The sequence below is a fragment of the Perissodus microlepis genome, chromosome 3, assembly GCF_051167445.1.
Source record: "Perissodus microlepis isolate ML-2025 ecotype Zambia chromosome 3, ASM5116744v1, whole genome shotgun sequence".
Lineage (NCBI taxonomy): Eukaryota > Metazoa > Chordata > Actinopteri > Cichliformes > Cichlidae > Perissodus > Perissodus microlepis.
In genome coordinates, this window is record NC_140463.1 from 52,173,795 (window position 1) to 52,189,533 (window position 15,739).

The 15,739-nt window shown below is 41.1% G+C and overlaps 1 protein-coding gene across 1 annotated transcript; it reads right to left on the minus strand.

Annotated features, from left to right (window-relative positions):
- Nucleotides 1–8,927: 8,927 nt before the first annotated feature.
- LOC146391925 (uncharacterized) lies at nt 8,928–14,527 on the minus strand. Its single transcript, XM_084922906.1, has 5 exons — nt 14,204–14,527; nt 11,652–11,673; nt 9,618–9,671; nt 9,174–9,521; nt 8,928–9,070 (listed from the first exon to the last, which is right to left on the minus strand). Exons 1-5 carry the CDS (start codon nt 14,525–14,527, stop codon nt 8,928–8,930), a joined length of 891 nt encoding a protein of 296 aa, XP_084779032.1.
- Between the last annotated feature and the right edge of the window lie 1,212 nt (nt 14,528–15,739).

Here is a 15,739-nt window from a genome sequence, read left to right on the forward strand (position 1 = left end):
CCCTGCATCAGCTTCACCTTTTTTAAATTGTTTTTACTTTTCAAACCGACGGATCATTTGAAGCCAACCATCCAAAAACTGCTTCAGCTGTGTTTGATGTTTATGCTACAGCCTGTTTAGAATGTGTTACATACTTAAAAGGATAAATCAATATGAAGAACATGAAAGTAATTTGGGCTAAATGTGGAAGGAAAAAACTTCATTGCCATTTAGTAGTGCTGTATATTGCTGATTATCCTGATTTGTTGTTTAGTTTTGCATTGTTACATAAAGATACATGTTAGAGGGATTTTTGGGTTGTTGGCGCCCTCTTGTAAGAATAATTAGATTGCTCCTTTTCACCCATGGGTGCAGTGTCAAATTAATGGGAAGGAGGATCTGTATGTAGGAAACGAAACACTGTTGAACCACGTGTGAAATAAATAAAGAAATGAAATGAAATATAATCAATATCAGATATCAGAGCAACAGAAACCTCGGTGATCAGGACGCTGGGACTGAGAACAGGAAGTGGCTCAAACGTCACAGTTTCATAACGTCACCCTGAACTCCACTCACGGAGTTTCTGTCGCCATTGTAGTTTTTAAAGTCCCGTGATAAAGGCGGGTCTTTCTGTGAATCCGCACGCTCATTGGCTAATAGCTCGAGATTGACACATCGTTATCCAATGAGCGTGCGGGAACTTCCGACATAAAGTTGTTTCCTTTGAAAAACCAAAGTCTGATTATTTTTGCCTCCACTGACGGAGCCTGTTGTTCCCGCCACAGAGACACAGTAATGTCAGAGCGGTGTTAACACTCACCCTGCCTCAGCACAGCTCTCACTCTCCTCCTGCTCTCTCACACTAAACGGAGGCTCAGCTAAACTCACTTCCTCTCTACTTACAGGAAACCAGCGCTCAGAGGAGCCGACCGGCCTCACATTTCACCCACAGACACGAACAGCGTGGAATTATTTTATGTCATAAGAAGAAACATATTCATGTTAACACTCACCAGCCTCAGCTCCACCTTCCTCCTCCTGCTGCTCTGAACAATACTTTCACTGTCACTACTGCTCCCTAAACACAAAGGATGCTGGGACTTGTGGGTTTTTCCTGCGGTCTTCCTCTTTGTTTGTTTGTGTTTGTGTTCAAGTTATTTCGATCATGTAAACATCAACAGAACACGTGAAGCCACACAGAGTTTGTATGTCGAGGTGGGTAGGAGGGTTTGAGGGTTTGGGGAGGGGTCAGAGGGAAGAGGTCTCAGCAGTTGCAGGATCTATAACATTAGAATCTAAAAATGTGTCTCATATAGGTGTTATTTTGGTACTTTACACATCACACAGTTTCAACAACTCCTTATATGGTACAAGTTCCTCTTTTCTTTCTGGCTTCCCGTATTTATATATTTATATTTCTAGATATTTGTATATTATATTTATTTGTATATTTCTACACTAACTTCCTGTTTTTCAGTCTGGCTGAGCACTTAGTTTGTGAGTCAAAAGTGGCCTTGCTTTACAAACCTTCATTATTAAAGTAGGTAAGGCAGTGACTGGAATAAGTCACAAGGTGTTGCTGTTGAGCTTCATATACATTGTAAATTTTAGCAATTTTGACCATTTGTCCTCTGCAGGACACCGTAGTTCAGATTTCTTGTTCGCGCGGGCGCCATCTTGGTTCAGTGTTTACTGTGATTTGCAAAGGTAAGCACTGTCAGTGGTGTACTGCATTGGTTTTTTGTTTAAAAATAAGTGTTCCACTGTGTAAAATGGCGGTTTGCTAAGCATATATTGTGTTTATTGAGACGTTCATGTATTGTCTGATGAGAGTATGAGCAGTTTGTGTGCATGTTCCATTTTGTAATATCTGCCGCAATTTCGGGCTACATTCCCGCTAGTTAGCAGAGCACCCATTCGGGCAAAGTAATGCAAGATGAAGCATTAGCTTTTCAGCTACAGTTTGCTGGTAATCCTGCTATGTTAGTTTTGTGTCATACTCATTCCTGAGACCGTGGAATTTCGTAAAAACATGATTATTTTTGCTTAATGTGTTTTTTATACATTTGTTGTTGGCTTTCACTATGTGTTGATAATCACGCAGTGTTTACTGTGATTTGCAAAGGTAAGCACTGGCCAGCAGCAGAGTTGGAGTGGTGTTTGCCCCAGCATCTGAATAAACGGCGCGGTCCGAGCCACAAATTGAACGCCTGTGTCCGACTGGTCTCTCTGCTGTGCACCCCAATCCAACACAAACTTACACAACGCAGAGTCCGGGGTGTAGGAAGGCCCCTGCACTGGTTGGGTTACAAGTACATAAAACAATATAATCAGAAAATAAGCACTAAGAATATATTAATTACATGACAGTTCTCCCCCTTTTCGTGTTTCCTAAGAAACACGACATAATTCCTAATTTATCCCATTAAGTTTACTTGCATGTTAAAAGGCTAAAATATAACAAAAGAGATTATGCTAAACAAAATGAAACCTTTCAATTGCCCAACCCTGTCTGTCCCCTCAACGGGTTGTATGTTTTCAATGTTTCCTTATTATTCCGTCATAATTACTTCTATCCACAACAAATAAATCAAGCTCTAAGACAGCACCTGTGAAATGTGAAATGTCCTAAATCTACTTCCTACACCCCCTTTTTTACCCAGAATCCCAGTTTAAACCCACTTCTGACTTCCCTCAGTGCTCACTGTAAACTCCAAACAGATACAATTAGCTTTTTCTGGTAAAAGGACCTAGATTATTTTGTCAATCTTTGGAAACATCCTCTATAGAGTTTCATTTTTAAAACTTAGTCCTGGTTTCTTCGCCCCCTTTAACGGGTAGGGCATATCCGGCCTGAACACTGTGTTTGGGCAATTTACATAACATAGAAATCCTACAAACTATTCCTAAAGTCCCTATCATTACTTTTATGCTCAAATTTAACGTGTGTCTAACGAGCTTTTAATTTCCTAAACAACACATTTTCTGGAACAAGGGTTCTCTGTGCTCTGTGCTTCTTTTTGGGTTCCCCTTTCTCTGGTTGGTTCCGTTCGGTCTCGGGCTTCCAGGATTCTCGCCAACAATGTGGTCGCTGTGGTCCTGAAATCTTCTCCTGTAAAGGATAGAAAACAAATCGCCTCTCTCTGCTACGCCTCAATAATCTACTGTGTTCATCTATTGTTCCCTTAATTATTCAAAGTTGGTTCACAATATCATGTTCTGGGCTCTGTCCTTTATATTAACTTTACTTAATCTTTACGTAATCTTAATTTACTTAATCTCAATGTTCTTTATGTGTGTGAGCAACACTTTTAATTTTATTAAACACACCCAGGGTCAGATATACACCATCACCATATCAGCATAAAAACAGACAGAGACGTTCCTCTTTCTGTCACATTCTTCCATACATGGCAATTTGTTTCACCTTCCAGATGATTCCTGGGGACGTACAATTTCTTGACTCTTCTTCTGTCACTTGTTACTAGGCAAGCTCAAATGCAGTTAGAAGCTAAATGAATTCATTTGTGTTTGTAAGCGTGTATGCGGTTTAACCTTCTGCTGCTCCAAGTCACTTACACAATAGATCATCGGGACATCGTGCCAAACGAAGCTTAAGACCTTGAATAGACTGAGCATCAACACTTTCATGAGCACAATATGCAATGTGTGTATACAATGATTATAGCTGCACCTTTAATAAAAGTTTTAGTCTAATGCCAGTAGCTTTAATATACGTTTTAATGCAGTGTTAATGATGAAGGCTATATTGTAGCAGTAAAGTATTTTCTTTATTCCCACATTCCCTCTCTTGACCTTTCAAAAAGAAAGGTCACCACACTTCGTGCTGTGTCACTCCTCGGCCCATTCGGCCGCTTCTAAGTCCATCAATGGCATCATGGCCACCGGAACCACTGTTCTGGGGTCCACTGCCCTCGTTATTACCTTTTCCAGCAGTCCTCTGGCGCAAGGAATGAGACAACAACCGCAGGTGACCAGTATCCCTAAAAAGCGGCAGTAGAAAACATTGCAGACATGAAAAACCCCTTCCATTTCCCAAACACTGAGGTCATCCAGCTGTCCAGCGGATTGTCAATTCCCGAGTGCTCATGCATGGTTTTAGACAGAGTTTTCAGCCCCTCCAGAGCTCGGGTTACTGAGCCATCTGGAGCAGTGTTGTTGGGGATAAAGGTACAACACACTGCTCCAAACATGGCACACACGCCCCCTTTCTCCGCCAACAACATGTCTAGGGCCATTCGATTTTGCACTCCCATCAGCGAGGTCGGACCCAACTGTTCTGTGAACCCCTCCATGGCATCTCTGGTCAGGTTAGAGAGTCTCAGCACATTATAATGGACATAGTTTATGCGATCAACATTCTTATTTAGAGTTATCCATATGAACACACGTTCAAATCCTGAAGCTATTTGGTCCACTAGTTTAAACTCATCTGGAACTCCCCTGGGCCCTCCTATTGAGTCAATCCAGGTAGGCAAGTTCATTCTGGAAAATGGCACATGAAGTCTGGGGTCAAACTCGATTAAAGCAGGCTGAAACATTTTTTTAAAAACAAACAAAAACGAAAAACAAAAATAATCAATAACCAAAGGGTAAAGTCAGACCTCCTGGCAGCAATCTACGCTTGTCATAAACAACCCGGAATTTTTTGGGAAATGATGAATTTTGTAGTGAAAAGGCTGCTTTATTACGAATGATACTGTGCTGAGGGGCCTCAAGTGTAGACCCTCCTTCACAGTTATCAATGTAATTGTCAACAAGAATCTTTACAGATTCAAAGTTGACCTTTTCGCAGACATCATGTGTTTGTGTGATTCCTTTTGCTTTCAAAACAACTTTACCTTTTCTGGTCATGTAACCATAGCTTTTAGGTCCAGCTGCAACAAACTCTGTAATGAAATCATCCTGCTCTAACTCATTTGTTAGCTCGCCTAAATACCTACCTAATTCTAGTTCAGATTGATTATCTCTGGTTAAATAAACAACACTGTCAGTATCATAGTAAATAGCTCTTTCCTGCAGCTGATCCAAGTAACTGTAGAGTTTCATACGCCCATATGAAGTAGTGAAGGCCGCAATGAAGATGTTATCTGTGGAGTTTGGGAGTGGAGTGCAGAGATCACCATAGCACCATTGAATAAGAGCCACATCATCACTGACAAAAGAGAAATAGCTCACTTTGTATTTTGGAGAGAACATGAGGTTAAAGAATTCCTCGGGGTCACTCACCAGTTTGCTCTGTGTGAGATTATTTCTCTGGCCAAATTTTCCCCAAAAAGAGTTTAAACACAGTTTGGCCATTTGTCTTTTAGCGGGGTTTAGTTTTATGTTTTCAGGGTCTAAAGTTATTCCTTGCTTAGCCTGGTAGTCTTTAATGTAAATCTGTTTAGCCTCCTCAGTTACAGCATCTGATGGGTAGCCTGAAGCTTCTTGTTTTTTGCGCAGGAAATGATGTACATAGTCTGTGAATATTGTGTTACTCTGTCTCTCAAAGTGCCATACCTCTGTGATTCGACCTATTTCATAACCCTTTTCTAATAACCCTTTTCTGAGTGCTCTATCCTCATTACTATGGTTACAGGCTCCCTCTTGGTTGTTCATTTCAGCACAAGTGCGACAGAGAGTAAAGAGAAGTTTTCCTGACTTTGTTTTATAGGGTAAAACGGGAAAATAGAGTGCTCTGGGTGGGTAAACAACCGCTTTGATAAACCCAAAATAGTTTTTAGGGTCCTGAAAATTTCGAAAGATTATTTGAGGATGACCTAAGGGGTAACTACATGTACTATTTACATATGGATACAGGGAGGTCACATCGACATAGTTGATTTTCTCACCATGCCCAGCACTACAACGCAGCTGTGCTGGGCTTGTACGGCCTCCAAAGAGGGCATGGCGAGGGTTCAGAGGCTCTGGTGGATCATAACGTTTGAGAAAGCTGATTACACTCTCATCACTACGTTTTAACTCGGTCCACTCATGCTCCCAGGTTATAACAAGAGACACATTATGCTCAGCTCTCAATCTAGCGAGCCTGTCTTGAGTGGCGCTGTTTAACTCTGCAAAAGAGGAACCTAGCAGGGGGTTAACATCGGACTGATTCGAAAAACACTTAACACACCCATGGAAGTAGCAGCCCAAAAATTCCCACGCGATGTTTTACCATTATTTTCGGAATATCCATCTACATAATAACTACCGAGCTGTTTTTCTCCTTGATTGAGCGCATGTCTGATAAAAACACCTTGCGTGCACGAGAGATATTCGAGCCATTGAATTGAGGACGAGGAAAATGATTTTACCCGATTATGGTAATTTAAAGGACAGGGCAGGGCCAGAGAATTGGCAGGCATGAAGTTTGTCAAATAAGTTTTAAGACAAGCGCTTGCAAGCGTGTTGCGACTGAAAGGATCTACTCCTGTCTCTTCAATAAACCCGTTTCTAAACAATGCGCAACCCCGGGCTAGAATTTCAACATCATTTTTACAGTATAACAGCGCCTGTTTCATGAAATTGAAGGTGCCAGAGCTGACTGAATCATACCATCTGTAAAATTCCTCTCTGCATTTGGATGTCATGCGCTCGAGACAAAATGCGGAAGGGGGAGGGTAAGGTCCAACATAAGTTAGGTTTTGTCTCGAGCTGAAAGAATGAGGAAAAAAACCTTTAACAGTTTCTGAAAATCCCATTGCTTTTGGGATAGCTGACAATGGCATGGGTAGGAAACAGGAGGAGTCCATATAACGTTGATTAAAGTCTGGGTCTGTAAAGCTGATCACTTTGGAACCTTGCATTATCAAGTTTGGTTTTAAACCTCGCATAACTAACCCGCGAAGGATAATGTATGCATCGAAACCCTTTGCATTATGAGCGATAAAGATTAAGCCCTTGAAGAGGGGGCGTCTAAAATGAGCGAGAAAGTTTTCAACGCAATGCTCGCCCTGAGAGCTCCAAGATTTACCATCTGATGTTTTTGTACACACCAGAAAAGGGCTGTGCTCACCGTGTTCGTTAACAAACGTTTCAAAATCATAAAAAATCAACTTGTTATTATGTTTTGTTTCGCGTTCTAATACCTGCATGTAGCACTGATGTGTTTGATGATCACTAGAGATTTCCTGACGACAGATTGGGCATTTGCTCTTTTGGCATTTGTGAGGTTTTTCACGTGCTGCTAAACAATATAGCCTCGAGCACTTGACACATTTTTTATAGAGGTCGCAGTTGCTGGCGGACCTTTGACGCCTCTCAACAAGTGTTTTATGGCTCTCAAAACAATAAGGAGATCTACAGGTGCGATTACAATCGGTACACACAATAGGCGAGAGGAAATGCTCGTTGCAGTCAGGCTGCATTCAGACTGAGCAGCGAGCAGGGCAGAAATGGGATAACACATGGTTAAAGCCTATGTAACAATGAGTACACAAATAGGCTGTCCCCAAAAATCCTTTTAGATTTTTGATAGCATAGTAATGATTGTCAAATAAAAATAAACAGAGGGCTTTTGCGCTATTCACTGTACTAGTCTGAAATTTACAAAGGCTGCGATCATGCTCGTTACGGTAAAATACTATAATTTTACATCCTAGTAACGTTTCAAATGTAATTATTTGATTAAACCCGACAGGCGTTTGATCATTTAGACCAGCTTTTTGTTGAATTTCTCTAGCTAATAATTGTGCTTGATAGTCATTAAAATCGGGGTGCAGAAGGTGGGCAAGACTTATAGCAAAACATAACTTATTCGCGGGGTTATGGACCACGTATAAAAAACATCTTTTCTTTTTCACAATTTCGCTGTCGAGTATGTGTTTAAGCAATCTTTTCCCACTGCCATTTGGGGGTCTAACAATCTGAGCTACAACCTCCAGCGAACCATCACACATTACTGACCAGTTTGACTGTACCGCTCTCAAGAATAAATTTTCAAATTCAGATAAATCATGATTATCACGTAAAATCACTGAAACATTATTTTGTAACTGCTGGCCTATCAATTCTAACTGGATATGATCACCTGGACGTGCGTGGGGGAAAACCCTGTTTGATATTTCACGCGCACTCGACATTGCGTCTTGATAATAATGCGCATAGTCGGGTATATCGTTTGGAGGAGGAAAATTCAAAATTTCTCTAATTTCAACGTTATTAAATTTATTTCTAACAACTATAGACGGTTGTGCTGGATTACCGGCGCAACTCTGGTCTGGATTACCCCCTTGTTGAAAGGAATGATCATCGTTTACTGGGTTAAGTGGGTCGTTAGCAGAGACAATGTCTGGGGAAGAGCTGAGTGATTGCTGATGATTAGAATCATTGAAAGTGGTTAACAACTGTAGCGGTGGGCTGTGGTTGAGCGCTTCGTTAGCACATGCATTGTCTGGGGAAAAGACTAGCGAATGCTGGCTTTGAGAATCAATGAAACGATTTTGATTTAGCCTGTTTATTTGACTCAATAACTCTGGCGGTATTTGAACCTCATGTTGTATTTGGGCCAAAGCTTCTAGAGCTCTATTAATTGCTAAAAACGGATCAGAAGAGGAGATGTTTTGTGTCAGACTCATTTGTGAATGAGCCGCGTCTGACTCTGTTTGGATCTCATCATGATCCACTCCCAAACTCAGAGAATTATTTTGAAAGGCACTTTCACTAGGCGCTAATCGGGCAAGAGCTAAATTAAGCAATTCTAAAGGATCATTATTATTGATCACCTCAGGTTGCTCACTGTTTTGTGAATATGTAATCTGAGAATGGTGTGTATTTTCATTTAACCTAGCTAACGCTGTTTCTAAAGCAAGAAATGGGTCTGTAATATCTTGTTCCTGGTTATCCATTTTTTTTTATTGTTTAACAGGAATATATTAAAAGAACAAAAACAAAAAAACAAAACACAGTTTGTTTGAAAAAGCAAAATGAAAAAAACCTTTTTATAAGATGAGCTGAACTAATTCAGCGAACAGAGATACCGCACGAAGAGCGATTGAAGCCAGCTGTTTTCGCGTACGTGTTCGCCTTGTCCTTGTTGTCCTTGCGATCCTACCGGTCCTCCTATTCCTCCTTGTGAGATGCCCTAGGAATTTGAGGGTAAGATAGAAAACAGTTAGTAAAGTTAAATAGAAAATGGATAGTTTTTATAAAATGAGAAAAAAGCGAGAACCTAGAGAGAGACTGACCGTGATTGGATCTCAAAGGCAGGCGCGGTGTATTTCGTGTGTCTGATGGCGGAGAAGAAGAAGCGCTGCTGGTGCTCCAATTGGCCGGAGCATCGGGACCGAGATCGGAGAGCAAATCTTGCCTGTCCCCGGCGGACAGGCGCAAGTTTTTCCCAGAGGGTCGCGGGAGAGAACAAGTTCCGGCGGGGATGGAACTGGGGCCGGATGAAGCGGGGCGATCTAGCGTAGAGAGCAGATGCTGTCTATCGCGTGTGGAGAGACGGATGTTCTTGCCTGTGGATCGCTCAAGCACTGGTGGAGAAGAATTCGGCGAACTCGACAAAATAAAGGTGTCCAAGTCTGAGATATCTAGAAAGTTTGATAAAATTGAAAAAGAGGGTAAATGTTTTCTTTTTCATGTACAATTAGCTGTTAAGAGGGAGAACAAGAATGAACCAAACCTACCAATTAGATCGAGAGAACCAAAAAGAGAGGAGTTGAGCTCGCTTATCTCAGAGTCTGAAAAGAAATAACAACGAGTATTTAAAAACGGGAAAAACAGTAAAACATAAACATTATATGAACAAGAGTGAGAATGAGGTAACTGATGAGGCCATGATCGCTGCTATAGTTTAGTCTACAAACACACTTTTTAGCTCTGAGTGTTAGAGGCGAGCTTATATATATTTTTGAAAAGTGTATTCCAAGTGTTAGAGAGCCTATTTGCATGGCTTTTGAAGATGAAAAAGCTTTTTTGACAGAATGGTAAAAAGGAAAATGCGAAAATGTAGTTAGACGGGGAAGATTAACACTTACCGAATGATATGCAGATAGGGAAAGAGGCGCCAGTTGCTGTTGATCCCTGGTTCGTGGCTGTTGCGAGCTCGCAAGCAGTCTGAGCGGCGCCAGTTGTTGATATGATAGAAGTCAGAGGTCTTGTGGAAGCGCGGCGGCAGTCTTAACCTCAGCGGGAGATCATAAAAATCGGACCTGTATCGGATTGGCTAACAGGGGTGCGAAGGGAGCCTCCCGATTGGCAGCGGGGCAAAGTCAGGCGGAGCTGGTCTCCGGGGGAAATTTGCAAACGAGGAAAGCAACGCATTCGGGAGCAGAGCGGGGAGCGAAGAAGCAGGAAAAAATTGTGCTCTGCAAGCAGTTGCGGGTCGGAGATTAAGAGCGAGGTAGAACTTAGACTCTGCGTTGAATTTTAGAGGTTGCTAGTAAGAGGGATGGTTTTGAAGAAAAAAGACTAAGGATTTTTGCCCTGTTTTTGAATATAAGGCTTTTGGGAATAGAGGGTAGCTAACAAGTTATTCTAGGGTTTTGGAGAAAACGCGGAGGATTTTTTAAAGGTGTTTTGCCTTTGTTCGGCTGAGCATGACGGGGGCGGGGCACTGAATTTGAGAAAAAAGACTAATGATTTTTTCAGGATTTCCCCTGTTATCGAATATAAGGTTTTGGGAATAGAGGGGGTACCTAACAAGTTATTCTAGGGTTTTGGAGAAAACGCGGAGGTTTTTTTTTGAGGGGGGCTGCGGGGATCGCAGAGTTTTTTTCTGACTATGAGTTTTATTCTAAATCTACAAATGCATATAAATTGAAATAAAGTTTTCCCCCAAGGCATGCAGCCTGTATTTCTGGCCATACTGAACGTTACAAAAGCACAAGTTTAACTAAACAATTTTAATATGGTTTAATACATTTTTAAACCCATAAGCACGGAGCCCGAGAGAGAGCACGGTCCGGAGACACGGGCGCGCCCCCGCGCGCCCAGACACACAGTGTCGGGCACGCGCACGCGCACACACCCACACACACACGCTGACCCACCACCAGATGGCGTTTTTTAAGTATAAAAAGTAAAAACTTTTTAATGGCTTTAAAAAATAAAAGAATGCTATTTGATATATAAGAAACTTTCTAAATAATCAATTAGTTGTTTTTTAGGGGGAAAAAAGCAATGAGTTATGAATTAGCATATTTTTTATGAATATCATATTTTTTATGAATATCATATTTTTTATGAATATCATATTTTTATGAATATCATATTTTTATTACTTCCTTTACTTCCTGAGCTCATGAATAATGTATTGGGGCCATAACTCACTCAGTTTGACATAAGGGGTATAATATCACTCTCTGGCTACACATTATTCTGTTTCAATCTGGAAGCTGATGAAGGACATTCAGGGAATGTATCGTTAGTTAAAACAGGGAACGTGAGGCTGGAAACCCCTTTCAGAAATCCGCTACCCCGAACAATGAACCTGGTGTGTTACTCTGTATTTGATTCAGTCATAGAAATATCTAATATGAGACAAGTGCTGCTGGAGTACTACTAAAGATTCAAAATGAATACAATAGAACTAACCAGCGTTGTTAAAAGGATTAGTAACAGGGCTCATCTTCTAGGCGTCTTAGCATGTGACCAGCTGCCAACAAAGACCATCAGATATCCATGCATGGGCATTGTGAATACAGATCCATCAGACTTACCTGGGAAGCACTGGTTGGCGTTCTATATCACAAAAGACAAGCAAGGGTACTTTTTGACAGCTTCGGTAACTCACCTGACAAGTTTTCACCCGAGATAAAACTTTTTCTTTTAAAAAACACCGCTCGGATATTGTATTCTGGGAGACAGGTTCAGAATGACTTTTCGGTAACCTGCGGACAACACTGTGTGTTTTTTCTATATCATGTCCAAAAAGGAGCGTCTTATTCAAGACTAATTAATATGTACAGTGATAACCTGGTTTGTCATTTTGTTAACAAAATAAGACCTGTTTGTGTATGTTTTGAAAATAACTTTGATTGTGTGCAGTGCGGATACTGATTCAAGTAACAAATAATAAAAGATAACAGAAGAGAATATCGTTTCATCTGATATTTATTTTCACCTAATGGTTAAAAACATTATTTAGTAATAATACAATCTTTAAACATCAGCATAGAGTTCAAAAAGTAGTAAAAAGGGTAAAACTGTCATCCATTAAACAATATAGACATAAATAAGAAAAAAAACACATAGGTAGTAGTATATAAAAAGGGAAAAAAATGCGAGGGTAAATGAAAAACAAACAATTTTAAAATTCATTAAAAATCTATCCACCCGCTTCTACTCTGCCTTAATTTTTTATGTGTGGTAAATAAGCTTTGATCACTCAGTGACCGCTTCTTGTGCAAACCATTTGTTTCAACACTCGGGTCGCCAGTGTCGCCTTTATATTGGCTAACAGTCCTCCTCACCTCAGCATTAGGAAAAGCAGACAGAGGAACATTTAAGCGGGCGAGTGCTTTTAAAGATGTCGACCACCCTGCAGGCCATGAAACATCTGTTGCTCTACGTGTTGCTGTTGCACTTTTGATCAAATCATAGAGATGCGAACCTCTGATTAGCTGGTTGTCAATAATAATCTCACCCCTATCATTCCAAGAAACTCCCGACGCACGAGTGAGCGCTGTTAAAATAAGCTCTGCATTTTTTCTGCTCCTTTTTGCCATATAGGACAAAATCTCATCCGCAAACATGTCTTTTTGTCTGTCGCCACCAACATTGCTTTGGCGGTCAGATGCATCCTGACCGGTTTCAGAAGGCAAAGATAGTGTTAGCACAGAGTATCTCTGAAGAATGGCAGAATACTTTTTAGCCTTCTCGTACACATCCAGATCTGCAGCTGCAGCACTTCAACCATAGCTTTGTCTAGCTCGTTTTGCGCTACATGTCTGACGGAGCCTGTATGTTGTTGCTGCTGATGGTTTAACATGTCCAACTGATGCTGCGGGACCAAAAACATTTTCTGTGTGTGCTCCATTTTCACCTATTTGCAATAAGACTGGTGATGAAGGGTATGGCAGCCCCTAATAACGGTAGCAAAAATCCTCCAGATTGGTTGATGGATCTTCTCTTTTTCAAACTTTTGACCTTTTTGTCTGCAACCAGTCTGATTACTTTTTTTCTTTTTTAGTTGTCTGTACTGTTGATCAGTCAGCGGGATAACACCTTTCAAAACATTGAGCGATATCTCACACAGAGCATTAATAAAATCCATGCTTGCATTACAAATAATATTCCTCCGTACGCTGGGTGGGGATTTATACAACAACTCCAACAGTGCAATGTTTCTCTGCATCCGTGAATACGACATCCTTTTTACCGCTTTAGCCGTTTTTTGGGGATATAAACAACTTGACGATCTGACAACAAATTGGTTCTGAGTCTTAAATAGTCAGGCGTCTTAGATTTATAATCGATTAGAAGATACCCGTATGGGGTGGATGTGGCATCATTAAAAGCTTCTAAGAAGTATTTTGTATTACCTGGAAACATCTGTCTACCTAAAACTGAAATTTGATATTTATCTCGAGGGTTGTTAAACAGAATTAAATAATTAGTGTTCAACGAAGTTGTTGCATAAACAAATTCTGAACTAAATACATGCAGCTCAAGTTCCTACGATGAACGTATTGTGTGAACACATTTTGAACTTCTATGCTGTTAGACGCAGTATTCATCACATTGTCGATAATGAGCAAGTTGTTCTTATCCGGAGGTAAAAGGACATCGTCACTCAGAGACTCCGGTATACCATTCACAAAGGTGATTTTTCTTATCTGAAGAAGTTGATTGTATAAAGGTTGCCAGCAGGAGTAGATGTAAACAATATTGTCAATTTTGGCTGAAATAATAGTGGATGCTTTTTCAATGATGCTTTTGACAAAGAAAGTCTTTCCACAATTACTCGGCCCGCTAACAACTAAACTAAAAGGGTGCTGGAGCCTCCCATCAAAGGCTTGATCCTGATCAGTATCCATAAGGGAGTGTTGTAAAGTCAGGCAACACCCTTCTCTTGTTATAGACCACCTGAACTTTTTTTACAACTGTTTCATTCCTAAGATGAAACCTCTTCTTATTGCGTTTGATGGTGTCAGACTCTGCAACTAAATGCATCCCTGTTGGCCACAAATGCCTTGACTGAGCCTTTCAACGATTCGTGGGTAACAACTTTAGAATTAACATCATTGAGTGTTACACCTTTACACTTAACCTGAGTCTTGCCCTGTTTTGTGTAATAAGCATAGCATTTTGGACCTCCAGAGACAAACTCAGTAATGTGATCATCCTCTCCAGACCCACCATCATTGAGCTCATCAGTCAGCTCACCGAGGTATGGTCCTAAAGGGGGTACCCACTCCCCGGGATGAGAGGTGAAGATAACTGAATCTGTGTCACAGTAAAGAATGCGTTCCTGCAGCTTGTCTAACAAGTCATACAGAGTGAGCCTCGTATAGGCCGTAGTCATAGCACCGACAAAGACATTCACATCCTTCACCCGCGACCCTCTACCATCAGCGTGACACCACTGAACCATTGCAACATCATCAGAGATGAAACAAAACTGGCGTACGCCATAATGGTCACTGAACATCAGCTGTGTGAATCTGGCAGGGTCTATAATCAGCTCACAAGATGGCATATTTGTTCGCATGCAGAATCGCCCCCAGAGAGAGTTCAGAAGCAGTTTATTACAACTTCTGATTGCTTTGTTTACACAAATCTTAGCAGGGTCAAGTCTGATGCCTTCTCTCTCATAATAGTCTGGAACAAACTTCTGCTGCTCCTCAGCTGTTTTGACATTTTTCGGGTATCCAGATGCCTGCTGCTTGAATTTCAAAAATGTTTTGACATACGGCTTAAACAGTGTGTCAGTCTTATTAGGGAAGTGCCAAACTTCAGTGATGCAGACAATCTGATACCCTTTTTCAACAGCCTTTTCAAGCTCAAAGGAAACCCAAGTACCTGACAGCTGCCTCTCACTCTCAGCATGCACACAATCACTGTGCTGGCGCTGCTCTTCAGCACACGTTCTGCAGAGAGGAAACATCAGCTTATTGTGGCACTTGTAGGGCAGAACAGGATGAAATAGACCCCTTGGTGGAAGCACAGTGCACTTAACAAACCTGAAATAATTTTCAACTCTGTCAAAATTATTGCATATGATCTGAGGGTGACCTATTGGATAATTTTTCGTGCACTGAACAGTGGGGTAAAGACTTGTAAAATCATAGTATCTGATCTTTTCATCTCCACCATCATCAACCTTGTGGTACAGTTTCATCACATTAGTCCTCCCACCAAACAACGCGTCTCTAGGGTCCAGAGGCTCAGGCTTTTTGTATTTGCGCATAAAGTCCTTGACTGACTGATCAGTCGACTTTAATGATGACCAATCACACCCCCACATGACCACGACATTAAGACCATGATGCATTCTTAGAGCATTCACCTTCTCACAACTTGCATGATACAACTCACCATATGACAGCTTGGCGGCAGGGTTAACATCACTCTCCGGGTAGCAGCGGAGACAACCGTGATAGAAACACCCAAAGAATTCATATGCAGTTCTGCTGGAAGCATCAAATCCATCCACAAAATAAGGTCCTACTTTTTGTTTGCCGCCTCTGAGAGCATGCTTGATATGATTTTGTTTCGTATTGAAGCCATTCAAGAGACACGTCTGAAAATGTCTTATTCTGATCAACATACGCACCGTGATGAGTCAGTGCCTGGGTGTCTTTTG